At 30.2% G+C, this 19,023-nt stretch overlaps 1 protein-coding gene across 3 annotated transcripts; it reads left to right on the top strand.

Moving 5' to 3' along the window:
- Positions 1-1,027: 1,027 nt before the first annotated feature.
- Positions 1,028-18,221, top strand: LOC134691108 (G2 and S phase-expressed protein 1-like). Of its 3 annotated transcripts, XM_063551376.1 has the most exons (14): positions 1,028-1,125; positions 3,397-3,441; positions 4,531-4,641; positions 5,000-5,143; positions 5,722-5,782; positions 7,443-8,019; positions 8,399-8,524; positions 9,353-9,857; positions 10,097-10,208; positions 10,739-10,831; positions 11,375-11,507; positions 12,439-12,486; positions 13,901-13,921; positions 15,380-15,609. In XM_063551376.1, exons 2-13 carry the CDS (start codon positions 3,435-3,437, stop codon positions 13,916-13,918), a joined length of 1,935 nt encoding a protein of 644 aa, XP_063407446.1. In that variant the 5' UTR covers positions 1,028-1,125; positions 3,397-3,434; the 3' UTR covers positions 13,919-13,921; positions 15,380-15,609. The 3 variants fall into 3 exon arrangements, with proteins under 3 accessions (XP_063407446.1, XP_063407428.1, XP_063407437.1); XM_063551358.1 differs by lacking the exon at positions 13,901-13,921 and having other exon boundaries at positions 15,380-18,221; XM_063551367.1 differs by lacking the exons at positions 1,028-1,125; positions 13,901-13,921 and adding an exon at positions 1,379-1,397 and having other exon boundaries at positions 15,380-18,221.
- Positions 18,222-19,023: the final 802 nt, after the last annotated feature.

The raw sequence follows: 19,023 nt of genomic DNA, 5'->3' as shown, positions 1-19,023 counted from the left end.
TTATGTCTATGTCATTTTGGTCTCTTGTGGACAGTTGTCTCATTGGCAATTATACCACATCTTCTTTTTTATACTTACCTGTTTACATTTAATATGACGTCATAACTGAAATAATGTCACATCTAAAATCTGTAACAACAGAACCAACATCGGAAATGTTATGGTATATCCGTTTCTTTTTTTAGCAAATTTTGAAGTTAAAAGGTGTCTGAATTAAAAAAATATATTCATACAGATTTCGCCCCTTTTCTCAGGTAATGCCTGCCTCAACAAAGGTGGATTCAGGGGATCTGGGGGGTTAGAACCCCCCTTCTTTTAGGCTGATCAATTCATTTGAATGGGGACATGTAGTTGGAACGGGAACAACAACTCCCCCACCCCCTCTAATTGTGAAAATGGTCAATAAATTCTAATTTGAAAATTTTAATAGCTAAAGTAGATTATTTATGGATCATTTTGGGGTCTTGTATACAAATAATAGTTTTTTTCTTGTTCTTTTTTCAGACTTTAAACAAAATGTTTACCTGATCATTCTGACTTTGGGGTATGAATATTACAGCAAATATACAAACTAGCTGAAAAACAGCCCCAAGTAAGAGTCCATAATGTAAAATTGTTTCAACAAAAGTTGGTTCATCAATTTCTATCGCCATAGTTGTAAATAAGGTATGGTATTAGGTCGTACCACGACTAATATAATTTAGGTTTTATTTAATGAAGATATGTATATTTTACATAATTTTGTTAGTAACATTCTGTGTTCGTGACATTATCTAATAATATTTAATGCCTCTAGAATATAGGATGACCTAGGTAACAAGTGAGCGTTTTATTATGGTTCTTGGTTGTTTGAACAAATGATTTCGGTGTTTAGTTTTAATTACGACATTAATTATAAATAAACTATCTTTTTAAAAATTAAAAAAAGTTACGTACTATGAATATTCAAATAGAGCAATGTAGAAATTGGAATTTTAACCATCCTGAATTAATTACTAAATTTTACTTTTTTTGTTGACAAATTACAGTTTACGGTATCTGTGAACCAATCAGATTCTTAGATTTTGTAACGAAATTTGATTTTCCAGAAACTTTCTGAGATACACCAAACGTGACATTTTAACTGTATGTTATGACGACACACTTTTAAAACTTTAGCCTGTCAATTATTTCTACACATCCCACTTATGAAACCCTAAAAGTATCTTATATTTATTGGTTACCCAGATGCTGATCCAGGAATGGCAGGATTAAAAAAAAGGGGGGGGGACCAACATAATTAAGGAGTAGAACGTGGAAAGTCTGCATTAACCATATAGGCAGCTCCATAAGGTAGACTCTAAATCTGCATCTGATTATGTGGGGCCATGATTTGTCTGCAAAACCTACAAAGAAGGGTACATATTACCTATAAACATATTTACACTTTTGGTATATAGCTGTATTTTCCCTAGGAATTACCTTATATCACCTCCGAATAACCTTTGACATCAAGCAACAATCACTTTTTAGTTGTGACGTCAAATGTTTTGAATTATGATGTCAAAGTTTGAAAGAACATGTGTGATTATATGTAATGGTTTTTAGAAATTTGCATACAAGTGTTAATACCTCTATTCCCGGATTACTCTGACATCTAACAGCTGTTTTGCAGGATAACAAAGCTGTTGATTTGTCTGGCAAAACTATTGTTACAGCTCCAGCTTGTTGGCAAAACAGCAGTTATGGACCTTGCTTGTTTGTACATGTAGTCTGTAGGCCAATTCTGTATTCTGTAGGTGTCGCTGTTCTACATCTACATGGGTAATCCGTAAAGAGTCGGTTGACTCATCACACGAATGTATTAAAATTAAAGTTGTGTCATCCAAAATGTGCTCTTTTAAAATCATATGTACAGTACTGTTGACACTGGATTGTTTCCCTTGTAAATATTTAAGTCTCACATGTAAATATTTTTCTCTGGTAAACAACTCACTTGTACTTTAAGTATACCTGTTAGTAGGCCAAAAAAAAACAACACATGTGTGTTTACTGTACATGCATATATACCTCTATCTACCCTAATTTTTACCCCTTGCCCTTTTTCAGAATGTGACAGTAAACATGGTAAACACACATACTTTTTTGTTTGGCCTTATCCCCCACCTAGAAAGTCATTAATACATTAAACATGTACTACACGTATACCAACTATTTCTTCACTATAGTATACAATAAGCAATATCAGTTACGGTCTAGACAACTCAAAGTTTCCTATAAAATTCATGTCACTAATTTAATGTAAAAGATTCACAAATACATGAAATAGCAACAATGTCTATTGAGGGAGGTTATATATAATTACTTGGTAAGACCTAAGGGGAAGCACTGTGGCAAGGGTTTACTGTTGATTTTGGGGTTTGACAGATTTTTTTCAATAAGTCCCTGATTACTGGTAAATTCTTCCAATCTTTGTCTTTACAACATTTACAACAAAGTAGTCTGTAATGTGCTTGTTGTCTTCTCATTTGTGTTGTTACATTGTATCTCCCTTGTACATGTATTTACTTTATTTATTTGTAGTTGTTATTTAAAAAAATATAAATAGCAATTCACAAATGATTCAAAGAAAAAAAAACAGATAAAAAAGAAAAATAATAATGATTATCTTTAAAACAGTGTTTCTTCAGTAAATATGCTAATATCTAAATGATTGCTAGCTGAATTTAGTCTAACAAGAAGATATTGTTTCTCATTTCATTTAAATAAATTCAAATTTTGCTCAATATCCATTTGTCCTTTTTGAAATTTTTAAAGTTTTTCTGTCTTTCCTTATTCTGGATCAATAATATATTAAATCAGATGCTTATGAGTGAAATAAATAACAGGCAAAATAATGAAGGGATAAAAATGTATCTTATGAAAGATGAATGGTGGATTGGTATTGCATGTGCAATGCCAAACATTCCATGCATTCCAGTACTTAAAAGTTTATACTATGTTTTTGTACTGAACTAAAACCGACATGGTGAAATTACTGCATTGTACAAAATGTTGTAGTTAGAAATTACAGAATATGGTTGTAAAGACCTTATCCATGTTATTGTAAAAGATGTTTTCATTCCATATACTTGAAAATACTGAGTTTAGGTGAAGGAATAATAATTGTAATGTCACAGAATGCTACTTTTTCCACTATTTGAGAATTTAAAATTGCATACAAAATGCAATTACATATACAAGTAAAATATGAAGAAGAAAAAAATTATGATGGTAAGAGGAAATTTACAATTATGATCTAGCAACCTGTACAATCTTGACTTTATCTTTTCAGTTTGAGCAACATGTTTTCATGAAAAATCAGCAAATTGTTCCTTTTATTTAAAGTATAATAAACATGCATGTTTTATTTTTCAGTTGTTGTGCAAGTCCTAACTTCAAATAGATGTTAAAGTATGGAAGGTAATTAGTAGTTATTTCAGTTACTGTACATTATTTTTAGTAACTTTAATGTTCCTTTTAATGTAGGGTTCTTGGTAGCTTTGTTGCCCTTAGCACTTCGGTTGTCATATCTAATCATTGTATTTTTGCTAAAAAAAAAATTGAAAAAGATATGAGAGATGTTTGCTAAAAAAGTTAAAGAATATTTCTCCTCTAAAATCAGAGTTTGGAAAAGCAAGTTTTGTTGATGATGAAGTTCAAATGAAGTTACATATGTGGGATAATGTGGCAGAATCTTATCTCCAGACTTGTGGAAAATTATCCATCAAATGAGTTTTCAAAGAAATATTTTTTGATTTTTGAAAGAAATATAAACTAATATTTTTGCCATATTTGTTTGGGTGTTTTATGCCCCGCTATATAGTTTTTATGTATTTATTTAGATGATTTCAATGAAAGCCAAGAAAAATCTTATAAAACAATAATGATGTTCTTCAAAAATAAGCACAGTGACCTATGTTATATTTTATGTTTCTTAGCAAGCCTGCAACCTTTTGTAACAGAATTGAGACATAGCAATGCTTCATTCAATCAGTGTCAAGGTCATCAACACTTTAATTTTGTTTGTGGTTAATTATTTCGTAGATGGCATTAATTTTGTCGAAATCTTTATGTTTTTGTATGGAACTTGTTCAAAAGCTTTATTATAAAAAGAAATTTTTGAAAATAAATGTTGGTTTTTTTTCATTTTCTTATTTTGTAAAATAATTTTTAGAATGTACTGGTTCATTTTTATGTTTTTATATATTATTAAAGTAAATACAAATCAAAGATAAAGTGTATTTTTTAATTTTTGTTTCTCATTAGGGTTCTTTTCACTTCTGGTGACTTATCAGATCCTGGTAATATAATAGAAAAACTTAGAATATGGGGTATCCATCCATGACACAAAAATGAGTTCATGCACAGCAAAACACAAAACAAAAACAAACACCAAAAATCAGAGGAACAGCACCAATATTACAAATCATCTAACAGGCTTAAATTGTTAACCTGTTGGATCTTCCTGGAATGCCATCCAGGTTAATATCTTTGTTTTTATGTTAACAGATTGTCCAACAGGCTTACTGGTTGACCTAACAAATTTTGTGGATAATGCACCCCAGTTATTTTCTACCTCATCACAGGAAGAGGATAAAGAAAATGCTAATCCATTGACAGGTTTGTCTTCTCAAGTGTAATTTAAAGAAACCTTCAGTATGTATGTTTCTGCTTAAATCATAATAGAACATGAACATGTATAAAAAGGGGACTTTTTGTTCATTAAATTTGAAAATAACCTTATAATTTGATTGACACATGATACTGGGTTGTCAGATAGTATCAATAAAATATTTATATTCTGCCTTAAAACTAATGCATCCTAAAATATAACATTTATAATTTCTAAATTATCATATGTATCATGTATATAGCAATCAGAAAAAGTTTGATAACAGCACAAAACAGTTTGAATAATCAATTTTATTATTTCATACTGTATTCAAATAATGACTTACTAGTCAACTTTTTATTATAGATTCAATAGAAATAGAAAGAAGTGGTGATACAGAAAGAAGACTGAGTTTAACGTTAAAGAATTCTGATGATATACAAAATCGTATCTTGCGTGATGTAACAGAGCAGTCATTACCAAACAGTGCTAAAAAATGTGCTAGTCCAGGTATTGTTTCTTTATTGTAAAACTTAAGTTGTCAAAATTGTGATAATAAACAAAATTACATGTGTGAAGGAAAAGGTGTAACATAATATTCTAAAAGTTGTGCCACTCCATGTATGTAAACTTAAGTACTGGGTGATAAAAATGTGTGAAATATTTCTTTGATATGGAAGAGTTGTAACCAAAAAGTAAAAAAAAACAAATGATATAGTCCTGGTATTTGATTATTTACAAGAATAAGTTGGTAAATACAATAATAGTCAAACAGTGCTAAAACAGTGGTAGTCTGGGTAATGTATATATGTATACTCATACTGTGGAGTGTGGAACTTGGGTAATTGGATTTCTGGTCCTAGATTCTAGTATTCTAGTTTTTAACATGAACGTTTTGTAATGATGTTATTTTTTATGTTAAAGATGTGTTTTGCCAGTGTATCAGTATGGCCCTGATAAATCCCACTCAATTTTGATGAGAATTCCCAGAAATACACTTTTTAACAATTAGGTATGGCAATTGTGTCACAGTAGAACTTTTAATATGGCTTTTAAGCCTAACAGTTGTTTTGTATTCTTGTTTGCAGGTCTCAGATTAATAGATGATGAAACATTTGACTTTGATTTGGCTGCATCTCCAGCTGTAAGGTGAGTACCATATGTGAACCATTCTAAAACCAAGGAACATCTATACTCTTATATCAGTGTATCACAAATTTGTCTGACCGACAAGATGTCAGACAAAAAGTGATTCAGTTAGACAGAAATTGAAAACTTTTTTTCAGTTGAAAATATAGTCATGATATTGATAGTAAAAAACGTCAAAGGAGTAGGTCCGTTAAGGCCCCTTTTTGGCCCAAAAATATAACAGTTTTACAAAATTGTTAAAATGTAAACTTGTTGTCATTTATTGGACAGTTGAATGCTTCTGCTACATAAATATGGGCTGTGACAATACAATGCACATATATCGGGTTTTAGCACCATTAAGTCTTGCTAAATTACTAAAATCTTCAAAATTCTATCATTTGAGTTAAATTTTAGACGGTTTCCGTGTAAAACGAAAGTGGCCGCATTCGTGTTCATCCTTAATATTGCAATGTAAGTTGTATTTTATGATAATACATAACATATATAAAGGTTGTGGATGAACACGGATGCGGCCATTTTCATTTTTGACAAAAACCATATGAAAAGTGACGCTTTTTGGCATATTTGAGAGATTTTTCATATTTTAGCTTCAATCGGAACGTTTTTAATGACTTAATCAGTTAAAATCTTTCATATAAACTAATTGAATCAAGTGAAATAGACACTTATTAAAGTGTTTAAAAAGTGGTCAAAATCTTTTGTCAGATGAAACTGAAAATTGAGGCCAAAATGAGTCCTTACCGGACCTACTCCTTTCTTATTTGATCTGTCAGACAGACAAATCCTAAAACAGTTTGGCACGGACGGCTATATAGCATACTTAACCTGTATATGGTAAAATAATGAACAAACAGTAGCCAGCATAAATAGTTCAATTACAGAGTGAGAGTGGTTTTGAGAAAGGCCTTATTAGCAAATATTTTACAATTTGAAAGGTTTTACATAAAGAAAAAAAATATATAAGGGGAGATAACTGATGTAATGTAACTTTTATAATAGAATGTGGTGTGCATTGGCATATTTTAATATGTAGCAAGAAAACAAAAAAATCTGTGATGTAGTTTTTTTATATCACATAGGGCCATAATAAAAAATAGGTTTGTTTGCCCAAACGCTACCTACCCAGAAAAAAGCTGCCTACTCAAATTCTTTTATTGTCCTGATTGGAAGAAGTTTTTTTTTAATCAAATAGGCATGAAGACTAATAAACATATGATACTTTAATTTCATTTTTTGAATAAAAAAAAGAAAATGCCTACCTACCTACCCACTGTCTCAACTTTGGGTAGGGTTTGGGCAAACCAAAATATTTTTAAGTGTGGCCTAAAATTGGCTTTTCCATGTATAATCTATACAAATCTTTGCTTTTGTACAACATATAGTGTAAAGTAATAAAAAATAAAACTGTGACCCATACTTTTTATTATATTAAAAAAAAGCATGATATAACTACATTTAAAAAAAAAATCTATAAAGTTATTTAAATTTAGACCCTCTTAATCTACATTCAAGACTTATTAAGCTCAATTGCATTTATAAAAGATTAAACCTATTTCTTTTACAAGTTCCTCAACTATTAACTTTTTTCGAAGCATTATTATATTCATTCGGCTCCTTTGCTTCTTCAATTTTTATCAATAACTATTTTTATTTGCAGAGCTGAAAATATTTCACATGAGGAGGAGGATGAAGTATTTTTTGGACCAATTTGTTTTACGGAGCGGCTCAAACAAACTGTCGTTCAGGAAGTAGAAGTACCTCCATTGAGCCCACTAAACGCAACACAGTTTGCCTTGATGGTTAAAGAAGCTAAAGATTTAGCATATAGAATAAAAAATTCTAAGACAAGTTCTGGATCTGAATCATCACCATCTTTATCAAAACAATCTTGTTCTTCAACAGATGGGGAGGTATCCCCATCAATAAGAAAACATAATCGATCTGGTACCTTCACTAAATGTCAGAGTCCATTAGAACTGTTACCAGAGGAAGCAAGAAAAGTTCTACCAGTTATAGATGATTCTTGTAAAAAGTTACCAGATAGTAGTCAGTATGCTGTTGATAATGTGGAAAATCGCACAGAAAATGCTGCTCCTGATGTAAGGGAAAGCAGAGTAACTGACAATAGAAATGTAAAAATACATGCTAATCCTACTCAACACAAAACAAGTGGCAGTCGATTACAACTTCCATCAAAACTCCAGGCATCAAAACTAGCAAAGCCATCACTTAAGGTAACTAATATTAATTACATGTATGATAGGTCACATGGCCAAATTATTAGTCTTTTTTTATTTTATGAGATTTTTGTCTCTCTTTGCCAAAGTCATGAAGGCGAGTCATAGTGTGCTGTTTCCATCAGCCTCTGAGGTGGTATTAACAATTTATTAGTTTATGATTAGGTCAGTTTAAGGCATTAAGGGGAGACACTAGTCATTCATCAATGATTTTTGGTATGGAAATGACATCATGTATTAGCATTGGCACATCTTATTTCCATGGAGATTATTTAGCCCTTCCCCACATGATAGTTCTGATATGATACCAACTGGGGTTTGAAATTATGTATACATTTAAACTTGTAATTGCTATCATTTTTTTTTTTCTCCTTAGTATGGCAGTAGTTGTGAAAGCTTGGATGGGAAAGAAAACAGGATTAATGGACATGAATCTGACAGTAACTGTAGTATAGCATCAGACTGCAGTGATGTTTCTGTTGGCAAAACTAGTCAAAATAAGGTAACTGTACACAGGGTCAGTCTCTGTAGTAACTGTCTACAGGGACTCGGCTATATAGCCTTAGACTGTGTCACTAAGTGATGTATCCAATAGCTAGAATAGTCCAAATGATGTAACTGTGGACACTGTATCAGTATTAAAGCTTCAAATTCTAGTGGTCTATCCAACAGCTAAGATAGTAAAAAATTAAGTAACTGACAACACAGTATCAGCAGTGTAGCCTCAGATTCGAGTGGTGTATCAAATGGCTAAAACAGTCAAATTATTTAACAAACCACACATTATCAGCAGTGTAGACAAAGACATTTACTACAATTCAAACAGTGGAAATCATTAAAATAAGATATTTACATTGCTACCAGCTCTTATAACTATGAAGCAGCTTATGGCTGCAGTGATATATATATATATATATATCTAACAGTTAAAATAGTCAGATAAAACTACTGCTAAGAAGTAACTGTATATATGTATTTAAAAGATATCCTCCTCCTATGTCACTATAGTATAGCCTCAGAGGGGCCTTGGTGGCAGTTTTAATTACTGACAACACAAAAGTTATGAGTTTGAATTCCCTATGTGTCAGGTGGGTTTGATTCCAATCTAGATTAACTAGAATTATCAGTTTTCATACCAAAGGCCACTCCCGCTTCCTCCGCCTTTAAATACTCTTAACACAAAATAGCACAATAGTAATGAAAGTGACATTAAACAACAATCAATCAATCAATTAATAAATCCTCAATTTCAAGTGATGTTTTAGTAAGGCAACTTCCTCCTGTACTGTACATAATTGTTTCTTATAATTATCTTTTCCTATTATTTCAGTGTATAGGAAAAACAGGCATTCCTAAAACATCAAGATTGAAGGCTCCAGGAAGTAGACTAAATGGCTCTTTTAACTCTTCTATGAATAATTCTCTCAATACATCCACGAACATTTCAAGGGGCATTCCTAAGACAAGGCAGCTAGCTCTTCCAAAGTCTGCAAGTAATATAGCAAGTAGAGGAGTTACTCCTAAATTTGGAGCACCGCCTAAAAGCAGCAGCTCAGCTAATGTCAAGAAAGTTGAACCTTCAAAATCTGTAGACAAGAAACAGAAATCAGACGAACCACCCAAAAGGAGTTCACCAAGACTTCAAGCCAAGCAAGGTTTGAATGATGGTAAACCAAAGGCTGGAATACCTAGTTTGAAGGGGACTTTTGCTAAGCAAAGTCTCATGAATCCTGGAGAATTACAAAAGAGGGCCAATAAAACTGTAACTGGTAATGGTCCACTAAAAGCTACACAACCATTGGATATAGTAAATAAACCTATAGAGAGCAAACCAGGTGAGATAGGTCACAAGGATTTCATACTTATATATTCAGTGATAGAGCTTTATGCTAAATAAAACTAAAATTTCATAATTTAAACAGGTGATTATCTTTTCAAATTGGTCCTGTCTGAAAACTTTTGATTGATTTACATGTAATTAGATTTGAAACTGCTTGATATGTTCTTTAGCCTATTAATGATGAAGAGTTCTCTTTTATATAAACAGACCATTTTTTATTTTTTTATTTTAAAGACAAAAAAGCCACCTCAAGAATGAATACCAGTATTTCTACTCCAGTTAAACAGGACAAGTGTGTCAAACCTAAACTGTTGGCTAATAATTTTAGGACACCAAGTAATTCAAGGTATGGTAAATTATGTTTAATTAAAATACATATACAAAAAATGATCATATTAATGGTATGCTTAATTACAAGGAATTTATTATAAGCTCTTATAGGTTTTTAAATAACATTTATTTAACGTTATTGTAAATTGATGTAAAACTGCATTAGCTTTGGAATAGTACTTTTCTTTTAATATTGCTGACAGACTCAATTTCAGATTATTAAAAAATTATAGAAGGCTCGGAGAAAAAATGTAGGCAAACAAGTTACAATAACAACATAGTCATTGGTAGCAGTGGCAGACTGCAGAATTGGATTGTCAATAGTTGCATGCAGTTGCTGAGGGTTAATGATTAAAAACTTCTTGCAGACTGTTACCTTGTGGACTAGCAAGATCAAAATGAAATAAATCAATCTAATACACACCTTCATAATCATAACACATTTACATATTCTCATCCTAAATATGCATTTAATTTTCCACTAGATGTTAAACAGACATCCTGGATGATCCATCATTACCATTTAAATGAAATTTATATTTTCAGCTCAACAAGTACTCCTTTGTCTAACAGAAGGAGATCCTGTTTGCCAACACCACAGAAGTCATCTAGGGGTTCTATTGGATCTGTACCAGAAAGGTAGGACTGCCACTGTAAACCATACAATATAATTGTACTTGATATTTGCTCCTCTTTTATCAAGCATACAATACTAAGCGGTATAAGTAAAAATGTTTGTTATCATATGCATAGTAAATTACATAACATTTTTACAAGTATGACAATTCTTCTTAATCTCGAATTGCAATTGGTATGTTATTTTTATCATGAAACAACATGGGATATTGACTGCAAATATAATTTATTTAGGGGAAATGCAACATTTAAATGTCATTACTTGGATAGTTAAAAAGTTCAAGATTATTTCTTATATTTCCAGGGAGTTGAAAAAACATAGCTTGCAATAAGTAATATACTGTTTTTTTTTATATTCATGTACACAATATAAAACAAGCTATAACCTGGCAAAAGAATGTTGATAAGATTTTATTTGAAAAATCTCATGTGACAATCTTGTGTGGTTTTTTTCCTTTTTAAAAGTTAAACAAATTGAGAAAATGACTCTGACATGAGATTTGAGCTCTTTGTCATGACTAAACCAACTACCATTTTGTATTTCAGTCCTTTGTCTAGAAGAGGTGGGAGTGGTAATTCATCACGACTTAGTCAACTATCATCCTACAGTAGTATAACAGAATCACCCGTGTTTAACAATAGTGTGTCTAAATCAACAACCAAGAAAAATGGAGGACAGGTATTGTGAAATATCTTGAATTGATTACAATATTATAGTTTTATTTAATTTTACTTTTACCTCTGTTACAATGTGAATCAGTGCTGTTCAGTGTTTATCCCTTCTAGATCTGTCAGTATATGAATTGTTTAACTAAAAATTCCTGGAAACTTTTAGTGGATGTCATTCATTTTCCATAGGTTGTTTGTTTATAATGATGTATTCCAACAAACTTAGATTTTTCTGCATTAGCATATAATTTTCAGTAATGTTAGTATATGTATATTGAAAATGAAAAGTCTATCTGTCACATCTTTTGTGTCTAAGAAAGAACTGATGCTTTAAAGTATTTCGTTTTTGACTTGGTATTCTAAAAAAAAGAAAATTAGCTGATTAATTCGGGGTGGTATAGCAGGCAGCTATTTTTGATGCTTCCATGCTTGGAGATTTGTTCAACAAATGCATTTCAAATTCTGTGTGTTGTAATTGATCACATAATGTAGGTCAATTTTAATATTTATATTTTCACATATTCTGTTCTTCAGTAATGGGCCTTGATTGATTGTGATATCATACTTTATGTTGATTAATAATTTGAAAATAGTTTTGACCAATGCATTTTAAATATAAAATGTTTACTTGTGACAACATAGAGGCCCAATTGGAAATTGGTGATTATCGCTTTTGCTTTTCAAAAACTTTAGTCAATAGTTGATTAGATAATGAAAATTTATGCTTCATCCAATTCTTTTTTTCAATTTTGATACGCCACTTCTTGTTAAAAAATAGAGGTCAAAATTGGAATTTTTATGAATATTACTTATTCCCTTCAGAAGACATTTGCCCCCGATTAACATGAAACTAATAAATATACGATAAATCTGCTTTCCCTTTCATTTTGCAATCACATGTATGATCAGTGAAATGATATTTTTTTCTGATTTTTTTTCAGTGCTCAAACTTGGTTGAAATAAATGACAAGTCACCAAGTAGCATGAAAGTAAGTCTTTGTTTGATTATAATTAACCACAGTTTATATGTAGAATAATACACCCAAATTTGTTTTAAGACTGTTTTCAAGCTTAAAAACATAGAGTGACTATAGGCAAAGGACAGTAAAATTGTAATATTATCCCATGCTTACAAAATCTTAAATGCACAATAGTACATGTTATAAAGCAATTTTATTGTTTGGCTTTAATCCATTTGAGTTGTATGAGATTTGCATAGCTAAACTTTATATCTGTTAAATGGAAGCTAACATGGCTTTCAATGGAAAACAACAATAATTCAACTTAGTAAACATTGTGAAGAAGAGTTTCTCTTGCAATGTTTACTGTGTTTTTTTTTTATTCTGATATTTTTCTTACTGTCATTATCCGATCACCTTTGGGGTATTTAAATACCTATTGCCTGACCAGTATAAAAAATTGTCAACATAATTTGTCCATTTAAATTGTATGATAGGTATTGTGAGAGCTCATCAACAGGTGGTCATTTAACTACCCAGTAAAAAAAAATCACTAAAAGGTAAAATTTAAATGACTGATAGCTACCTTGCTTTCCTCATGCATCATGACCAAAGTCCTGAATAGACTATTCTATTTAGAGATGGGACATTTTAAGCCATTTCTTTTTGTGTCTCTTTACAGTGAAGATGGAAATTCAATCATTGAATTTAGTTTATAAAAAGGAGATATATGTTTGCTTCATGGTGTTTTAATGTGGGATATATTTGAAGTTTCTGATTCCTGATAAGGAATTAAAGTGTTTGTGAAATGGATTTTTTTGGATAGCCCATACAATTGTGAATAATTCTAGTACAAGATGAATTATGTGTGGCTTGGTGTTTTCTATTAATGTGATATATTTTCATGTTATATTACCATTCCTGAAATGGAATAGTAGTGATGCTAAGTTTCTTTTAATTACACATGGAATTACTGTGAAAAATTTATTTTCAAAATATCAAAAAAAGTGAAAATGGATTAGTGAATAGAAATTTCAGTGCTTTATTCTTCATTATGAAAGTGGGATTTACCAGCAATGAGTTATTTGTGATTGTTAGCAACAACAAAATTTACAATAATTATCTTTATTAGAAGGAACAAATTTTGTATTAAATGTAAAATGTCCCAGACCTAAATAGAATAGTCCATTCAGAGCATTGGAAATGAGGAAAGCAAGCTAGCCATCAGTCATTTAAATTAACTCTGTCAATTTAAACAACCAGGTAAATATACATGTAGTCAAATGATCACCTGTTGATAATAGCTCTCACAATACCTATTGTACAATTTAAATGGACAAATTGTATTGACAATTTTTTAAACTGGTCAGGCAATAGGTAATTCACTACCACAAAGCTGATTGGATACCCACAGTAAATTCATTTGTGGATTTTTTTGTGTTAGGTGAACAGATTTCACTAACAGGTAAGAATGATATAATTTTGACTATGCTTTTGACAGGCAGCATCTGCGCATGGTTATTTACATATTTAACCTTATATCATGTATATGCCAATTATACTCAAGACTAAAAAATCATTATATTAACTGGCAAAGAACAACTAGTGGTTGGTGTTGAAAACATAAAGTAAATTTTTTAATGAACAATTAGCTGTCAAATTCATGTTCACCGATTTGACTTATTATATAAATTCTCATATTTGATTTACATGTATAAATGTATCACATGAATATGAATTCAATATGATCGAGTTATTATCTTGCAAGTGAAAAATTCATCAGGGATGTCTCTTAAATTATCTTGACAAAATTGAACCAAAATGGCTGTTAAAAGTGAATTATTATTTCATTAAATCACTGGCATGTATGATTGGACCCACTATTTTGATTTTTTTTAATATGTTGTAACTAATGTCCCTTTTTATTCAGATGTTTACCATATTTTAACTATAAACCACAACAGATACTTGTAGTCATAAAATAACCTTACATTTAATAAATATCTTTGTAGCACCATTAGCTATGATTTATGCATGGTTCTTATCTAGTTGCTAATGCAGATTCAGAACAATAAGACTAAGAAAATAGGGCTTACAGCTTGCTTGTTGGTTGGTTGTCGTCTAATTGTATGTACTTATACAACATTTGCTTCTTCATAATCAAACATTTTTTGTTAAACATATCGCTAACAGTCATACAGTAGTATATAAATGGTTCAACATTCAAAAAAATCTTGTATTTTTATTTCTATTGTATATTTTCAATGAATTCCATTTTCATCAATGCATGTTATAGGTGAATGTTATGTTACTGTAAATATTTGAAAAATCTTGTTTGAAATAATCTTTAAAATTAAATTTGATTGAGTTGTACATAAACAAATTCTTCAATGAATTACAATACATTTCAGCTTCAAGTTTGTTACCTAATCAATTGATTCATTTGTTTTTAGTCTACACAACTATTTTCACCATTTTCCGTTGAAGTCTAATATTTAAAAAGGGTTTTATAGAGAAAAAAAAAATTGTTTTTATTTTTTGCTAGTTTTTAGTGTATAATTATAATTGCTAGTCATAATGAAAAGATGGAGATTACAAATGATAGTATGTGTTTTTTCAAGTTTATGAGAGAATTATTTATTTTTAAAAGGTAAACATAACTTTTGTATCATCAAAGAACAAGACTAAACACAATATTTTTAATAAGATCAGACACTTTTTACAAATTCATTGCCAAATGCCAGTAAAAGATTAACATTTAGTTTAAATAAGTGCAGTTTATGTGTGAAAAGTGTGAGTGTGTTATTTCTGCATTTATGAAAAAAAAGTTGTGCACATTGAATCTTTAGAAGGGAATTTCCAAACGTGATTTTAAACAATGGATTGTCAGACATAAGATGATACGTATTGTCTTTCATTACAGGCCAAATCCAGAGTGGTATATACCCCTCAACTTCCTCAGAAAGTACAATCTAAATGGTCTCCCATTAGACGACCTAGGCCAATCAGCAAGGATGAAGAAGTTATTAAGTGCACTAAAAGAAAATTGTAATTGTTTTCATGACTTTTATTAATAGTTTTAATTTGTATTTATGATAATTAGCCATGTATATTAAGTTCTTACTTTGTTTTCTTTAAGATAACATCCCTCACTTTCTATCTAATTGTGTCTGAAAGGCTGATGAAATAGAAAAATAGTTGTTGTTTATTTGAAGAGAATCAGAAGGGTATAAGTTCAAGATGAAATATTTTTGTTGCTTTTGTCTTTCAGACATTGCTAATTATATGTTTTGTCTCTTTTTTAAGATCTTTTTAACATATATTATTGATGCTTAGCATATAGGTTATTACATGTAAGATAGTTTGTAAATTTTAAGTTCTTACTTTTTAGCAGAGCTGGATATACCTTACATTAAATGTAATTTTATTGTAATTATAAGTACAATTGTATTCAAAAATATTTTTATTCAGGAATACATTGTTTTATTGTTGGGCGAATGCTGCAGAATGAGCGACGTACAAATTCTAATCTGGCCACTATGCAAACGATTTGTATAAAGCTTGATGTTTCACATAGATACTTCAACTTGTGTATACAAATGCCTCATGTACTGAAGTTTTCTTCTGGCATACCTTTGTTGTCCTTGGCCAATTTTCATGATTCGACAAGTATAAAAAATGTATAGTATCTTGTAATGTGAATTTCTCACTTATTATGGTTATAGGACAACTATATTTTAAAAGTCATATTTGTCTATGGAATTATTCAGATTGCTAGGTATAGACATCAGTATTATAGGTTTTTTTCTGAACTTGACCTCATTTACATGGTTCATTTGTCAATGTCAAGTTTTTGTGGATAGGTCTTTTCTCAGATACTGTAGTCAATATCTCAAATATATTTTTTGTATGAAATGATTGTTTGAAAATGTAGAATTTATTTGTTGTTATAAAGAGGAGAGAATTTCTTGCTTTTATTTTTTATTTTCTGTTTAAGGTGCTACATATCAATACAGGGACAGATAACTCTGTAAAAATCAGCTGAACCATTTAATCACTTTCTACTGTTAAGTAAATATTAAGCATCTCAATGAATTGAGCTCATTTCATATATCCATTGAAATTTATCCGATAAAGTGTGTGGTTCAATTTTTTTGAAATTTTTATGTTTTTGTCAAAGGGTCAAAATCAACATTTTGTCAAAATTTTATGAAAAATAAAACAATTTTGAATTAATTTTGGTCAAGGTGTTTGGAACCACCTTAAGCTGGCTATAATTTATGTTGTCATACAATCTATGTTACAATGTATGTATTGTATTGTATTGTGTTGATTAACACAATTAATATTAATTTCAAAAACTCTCAAAGTATCAATAGAACATGGTTGAAATTATGTACAGTTGTGCATGATATGTAGATGTGCTTATTATGTGAAAATGCGATATTATTATGTTAATTGTTGTAAAGATTTTATTTAAAAAAATCATTAACTTTGAGTTTTTCTTTTTGTGAATACTAAATTTACAACAGTGAGAGTAGATAGGATAGGATCACAATTTTTTTCAGTGCTTCAAATGTAGTTCTTACCATATTTTGGTGCAAATTACTAAATTTGAGAAACATTACTTTGTACTAGAAGTTCATTTGAAATTTATACATGTTAATCAGTATTATATATGGAATATGCTCTTCTGTATTAGCTCCATGTGTCATAATATATCTGCCAGCCCCCATTTTTGAAATGGCTGCCCAAATAATCCATAGTGCTTTTGTTTTAATGAAATTTGATTGGTAGAATATATTAAAAAAATATTTCTGATATATAAAAAGAGACTAGTTGGCTTTCATTTTCAAAATGCTGTTGGCTTTCATTTTCAAAATGCTGTTGGCTTTCATTTTCAAAATGTTAAAATTATTTGGATCTGTGCCTCGCTGAAAAGTGTACACATATGGTCCTTGCATGACAATTTTTTAGTTAAATACAATTTTGAACAATAAATAAATTATAGTTTAATTTGTTCTAAATGTTTCCATCAATCTGATATCATTTGTCAGCTGGATGTGCCATACTTTCCTCAGTATCATATAAAATACTCTAAATCTTTTATAAACTTTTTATGGAAATGGTAATATTATCATCATTATGATGTACATGTTCTTTGATTTGTTTAAGAAGAATATATAATGCAAATAAGATTTGTGACAGGTTACAAGACATCTTTGCTATATTGTAGATAACATGCAGATTTCAATGAAATAACAGTGCTTGATATAGTCCATCTTTCTATTATAAACAAACCTTGAAAAAATTACAGAATTAAAAGCAAAAGGTGTATTTTTATAAAGGGAACATATTTTTTAATTAATTGTCAACATTTGTATAATAAGCAAAACATTACTATAAAACAAGCTTAAGAATTTTAATCAATATTTAAAAATCAATCAACGCCAAATGGGTTTTGATTTAGCATGTAACTGTTCAATGATTAAAAAGCATTACTTTACTCATTTAAAAATTTGCAAAATGACATCAAGTTTTGAAAAAAGGAAACAAAAATGAAATTTGCCAAAACAGTGATTTATCCTTGAAATTAAATTCTATAAGAAGATAGTAGTGTTTTTTTTACTGTAATTAAAGATGTTTATTCAGGAATTAATATACATGTATCTTTATAAAATGTGATATTCTGGACATACAGTGTGAACTGCATAAATTTTATAAAATATTGAAAACATTTCATTATAAAAATGCTTAACATAGACTTTTTAGTGTTGTTATTATTATCCTAACAATTTTCTGAAATCAGTTTTATCAATTGATAAACCCCTGTCATGTCCATGGCATAGAAGTTAAGTCTTCTCAAAGCCTAAATGTGTACTCTTTATAGTGTAAGAGAAGCCAGGATTATGCAGGATGCTTGGCATTAAATCCAAAGAGTCATACTGCAAGGATACTATGATCTCTTTTTAAAAATATTCCCTAGAGCAGGTCCATCTGTAATCTTGTGAACAAGAATTTAATAATTTTACCTGCCATGCTGTTTTCATGGATATCTTCTTATTCTTTTGTTCGATTCTTTTTATGTGCTTTTAAAAACTGTTACTTGTATATTAAAACTTAATATATGATTTACAATGAATTTCTGCTCAATAGGTGCAAACATGAACATTTTGCAAAATCAAAAGACCAAAAAAAAAGTACCATTCATTAACCAAATATCTAGTCCTAACCACACACATTCTTTTTTTCTGGTGGAATGTTTCCCCATTACTCTATCTTTTATTATCCCCAAAGAATTAATTAGCAGAAGATTGTGTCTGATATTGTCAATCCATATATCTGACGACTTTAACAAACATGATACATTTGCTACCCATATGTTTGTCAAGGTCACATGTTATTGGGCAGAGGAGAAACTTGGCTTTACTAAGCCATTGATACAAAGTAGCTGGATTATACAGTTTTGACTAACTATTCAGCTTTAGTCATTTTCGTTTCTGACTGCAAGCTGAATTACTCTATATAGTAGTGTATATAAGGTCACTTATTATGAAAGGAAGATCC

Source organism: Mytilus trossulus, chromosome 1, assembly GCF_036588685.1.
Source record: "Mytilus trossulus isolate FHL-02 chromosome 1, PNRI_Mtr1.1.1.hap1, whole genome shotgun sequence".
In the NCBI taxonomy this organism is placed as follows: domain Eukaryota; kingdom Metazoa; phylum Mollusca; class Bivalvia; order Mytilida; family Mytilidae; genus Mytilus; species Mytilus trossulus.
Note: the sequence above shows the minus strand (reverse complement) of the source record. Positions and strands in the feature narration are given on the sequence as shown.

Coding starts and splice junctions, on each gene's coding strand:
- LOC134691108 (XM_063551358.1), top strand. Junction 9,858..10,096: donor ACCTATAGAGAGCAAACCAG/GTGAGATAGGTC, acceptor TTTATTTTAAAG/ACAAAAAAGCCACCTCAAGA. Junction 10,832..11,374: donor ATTGGATCTGTACCAGAAAG/GTAGGACTGCCA, acceptor TTTGTATTTCAG/TCCTTTGTCTAGAAGAGGTG.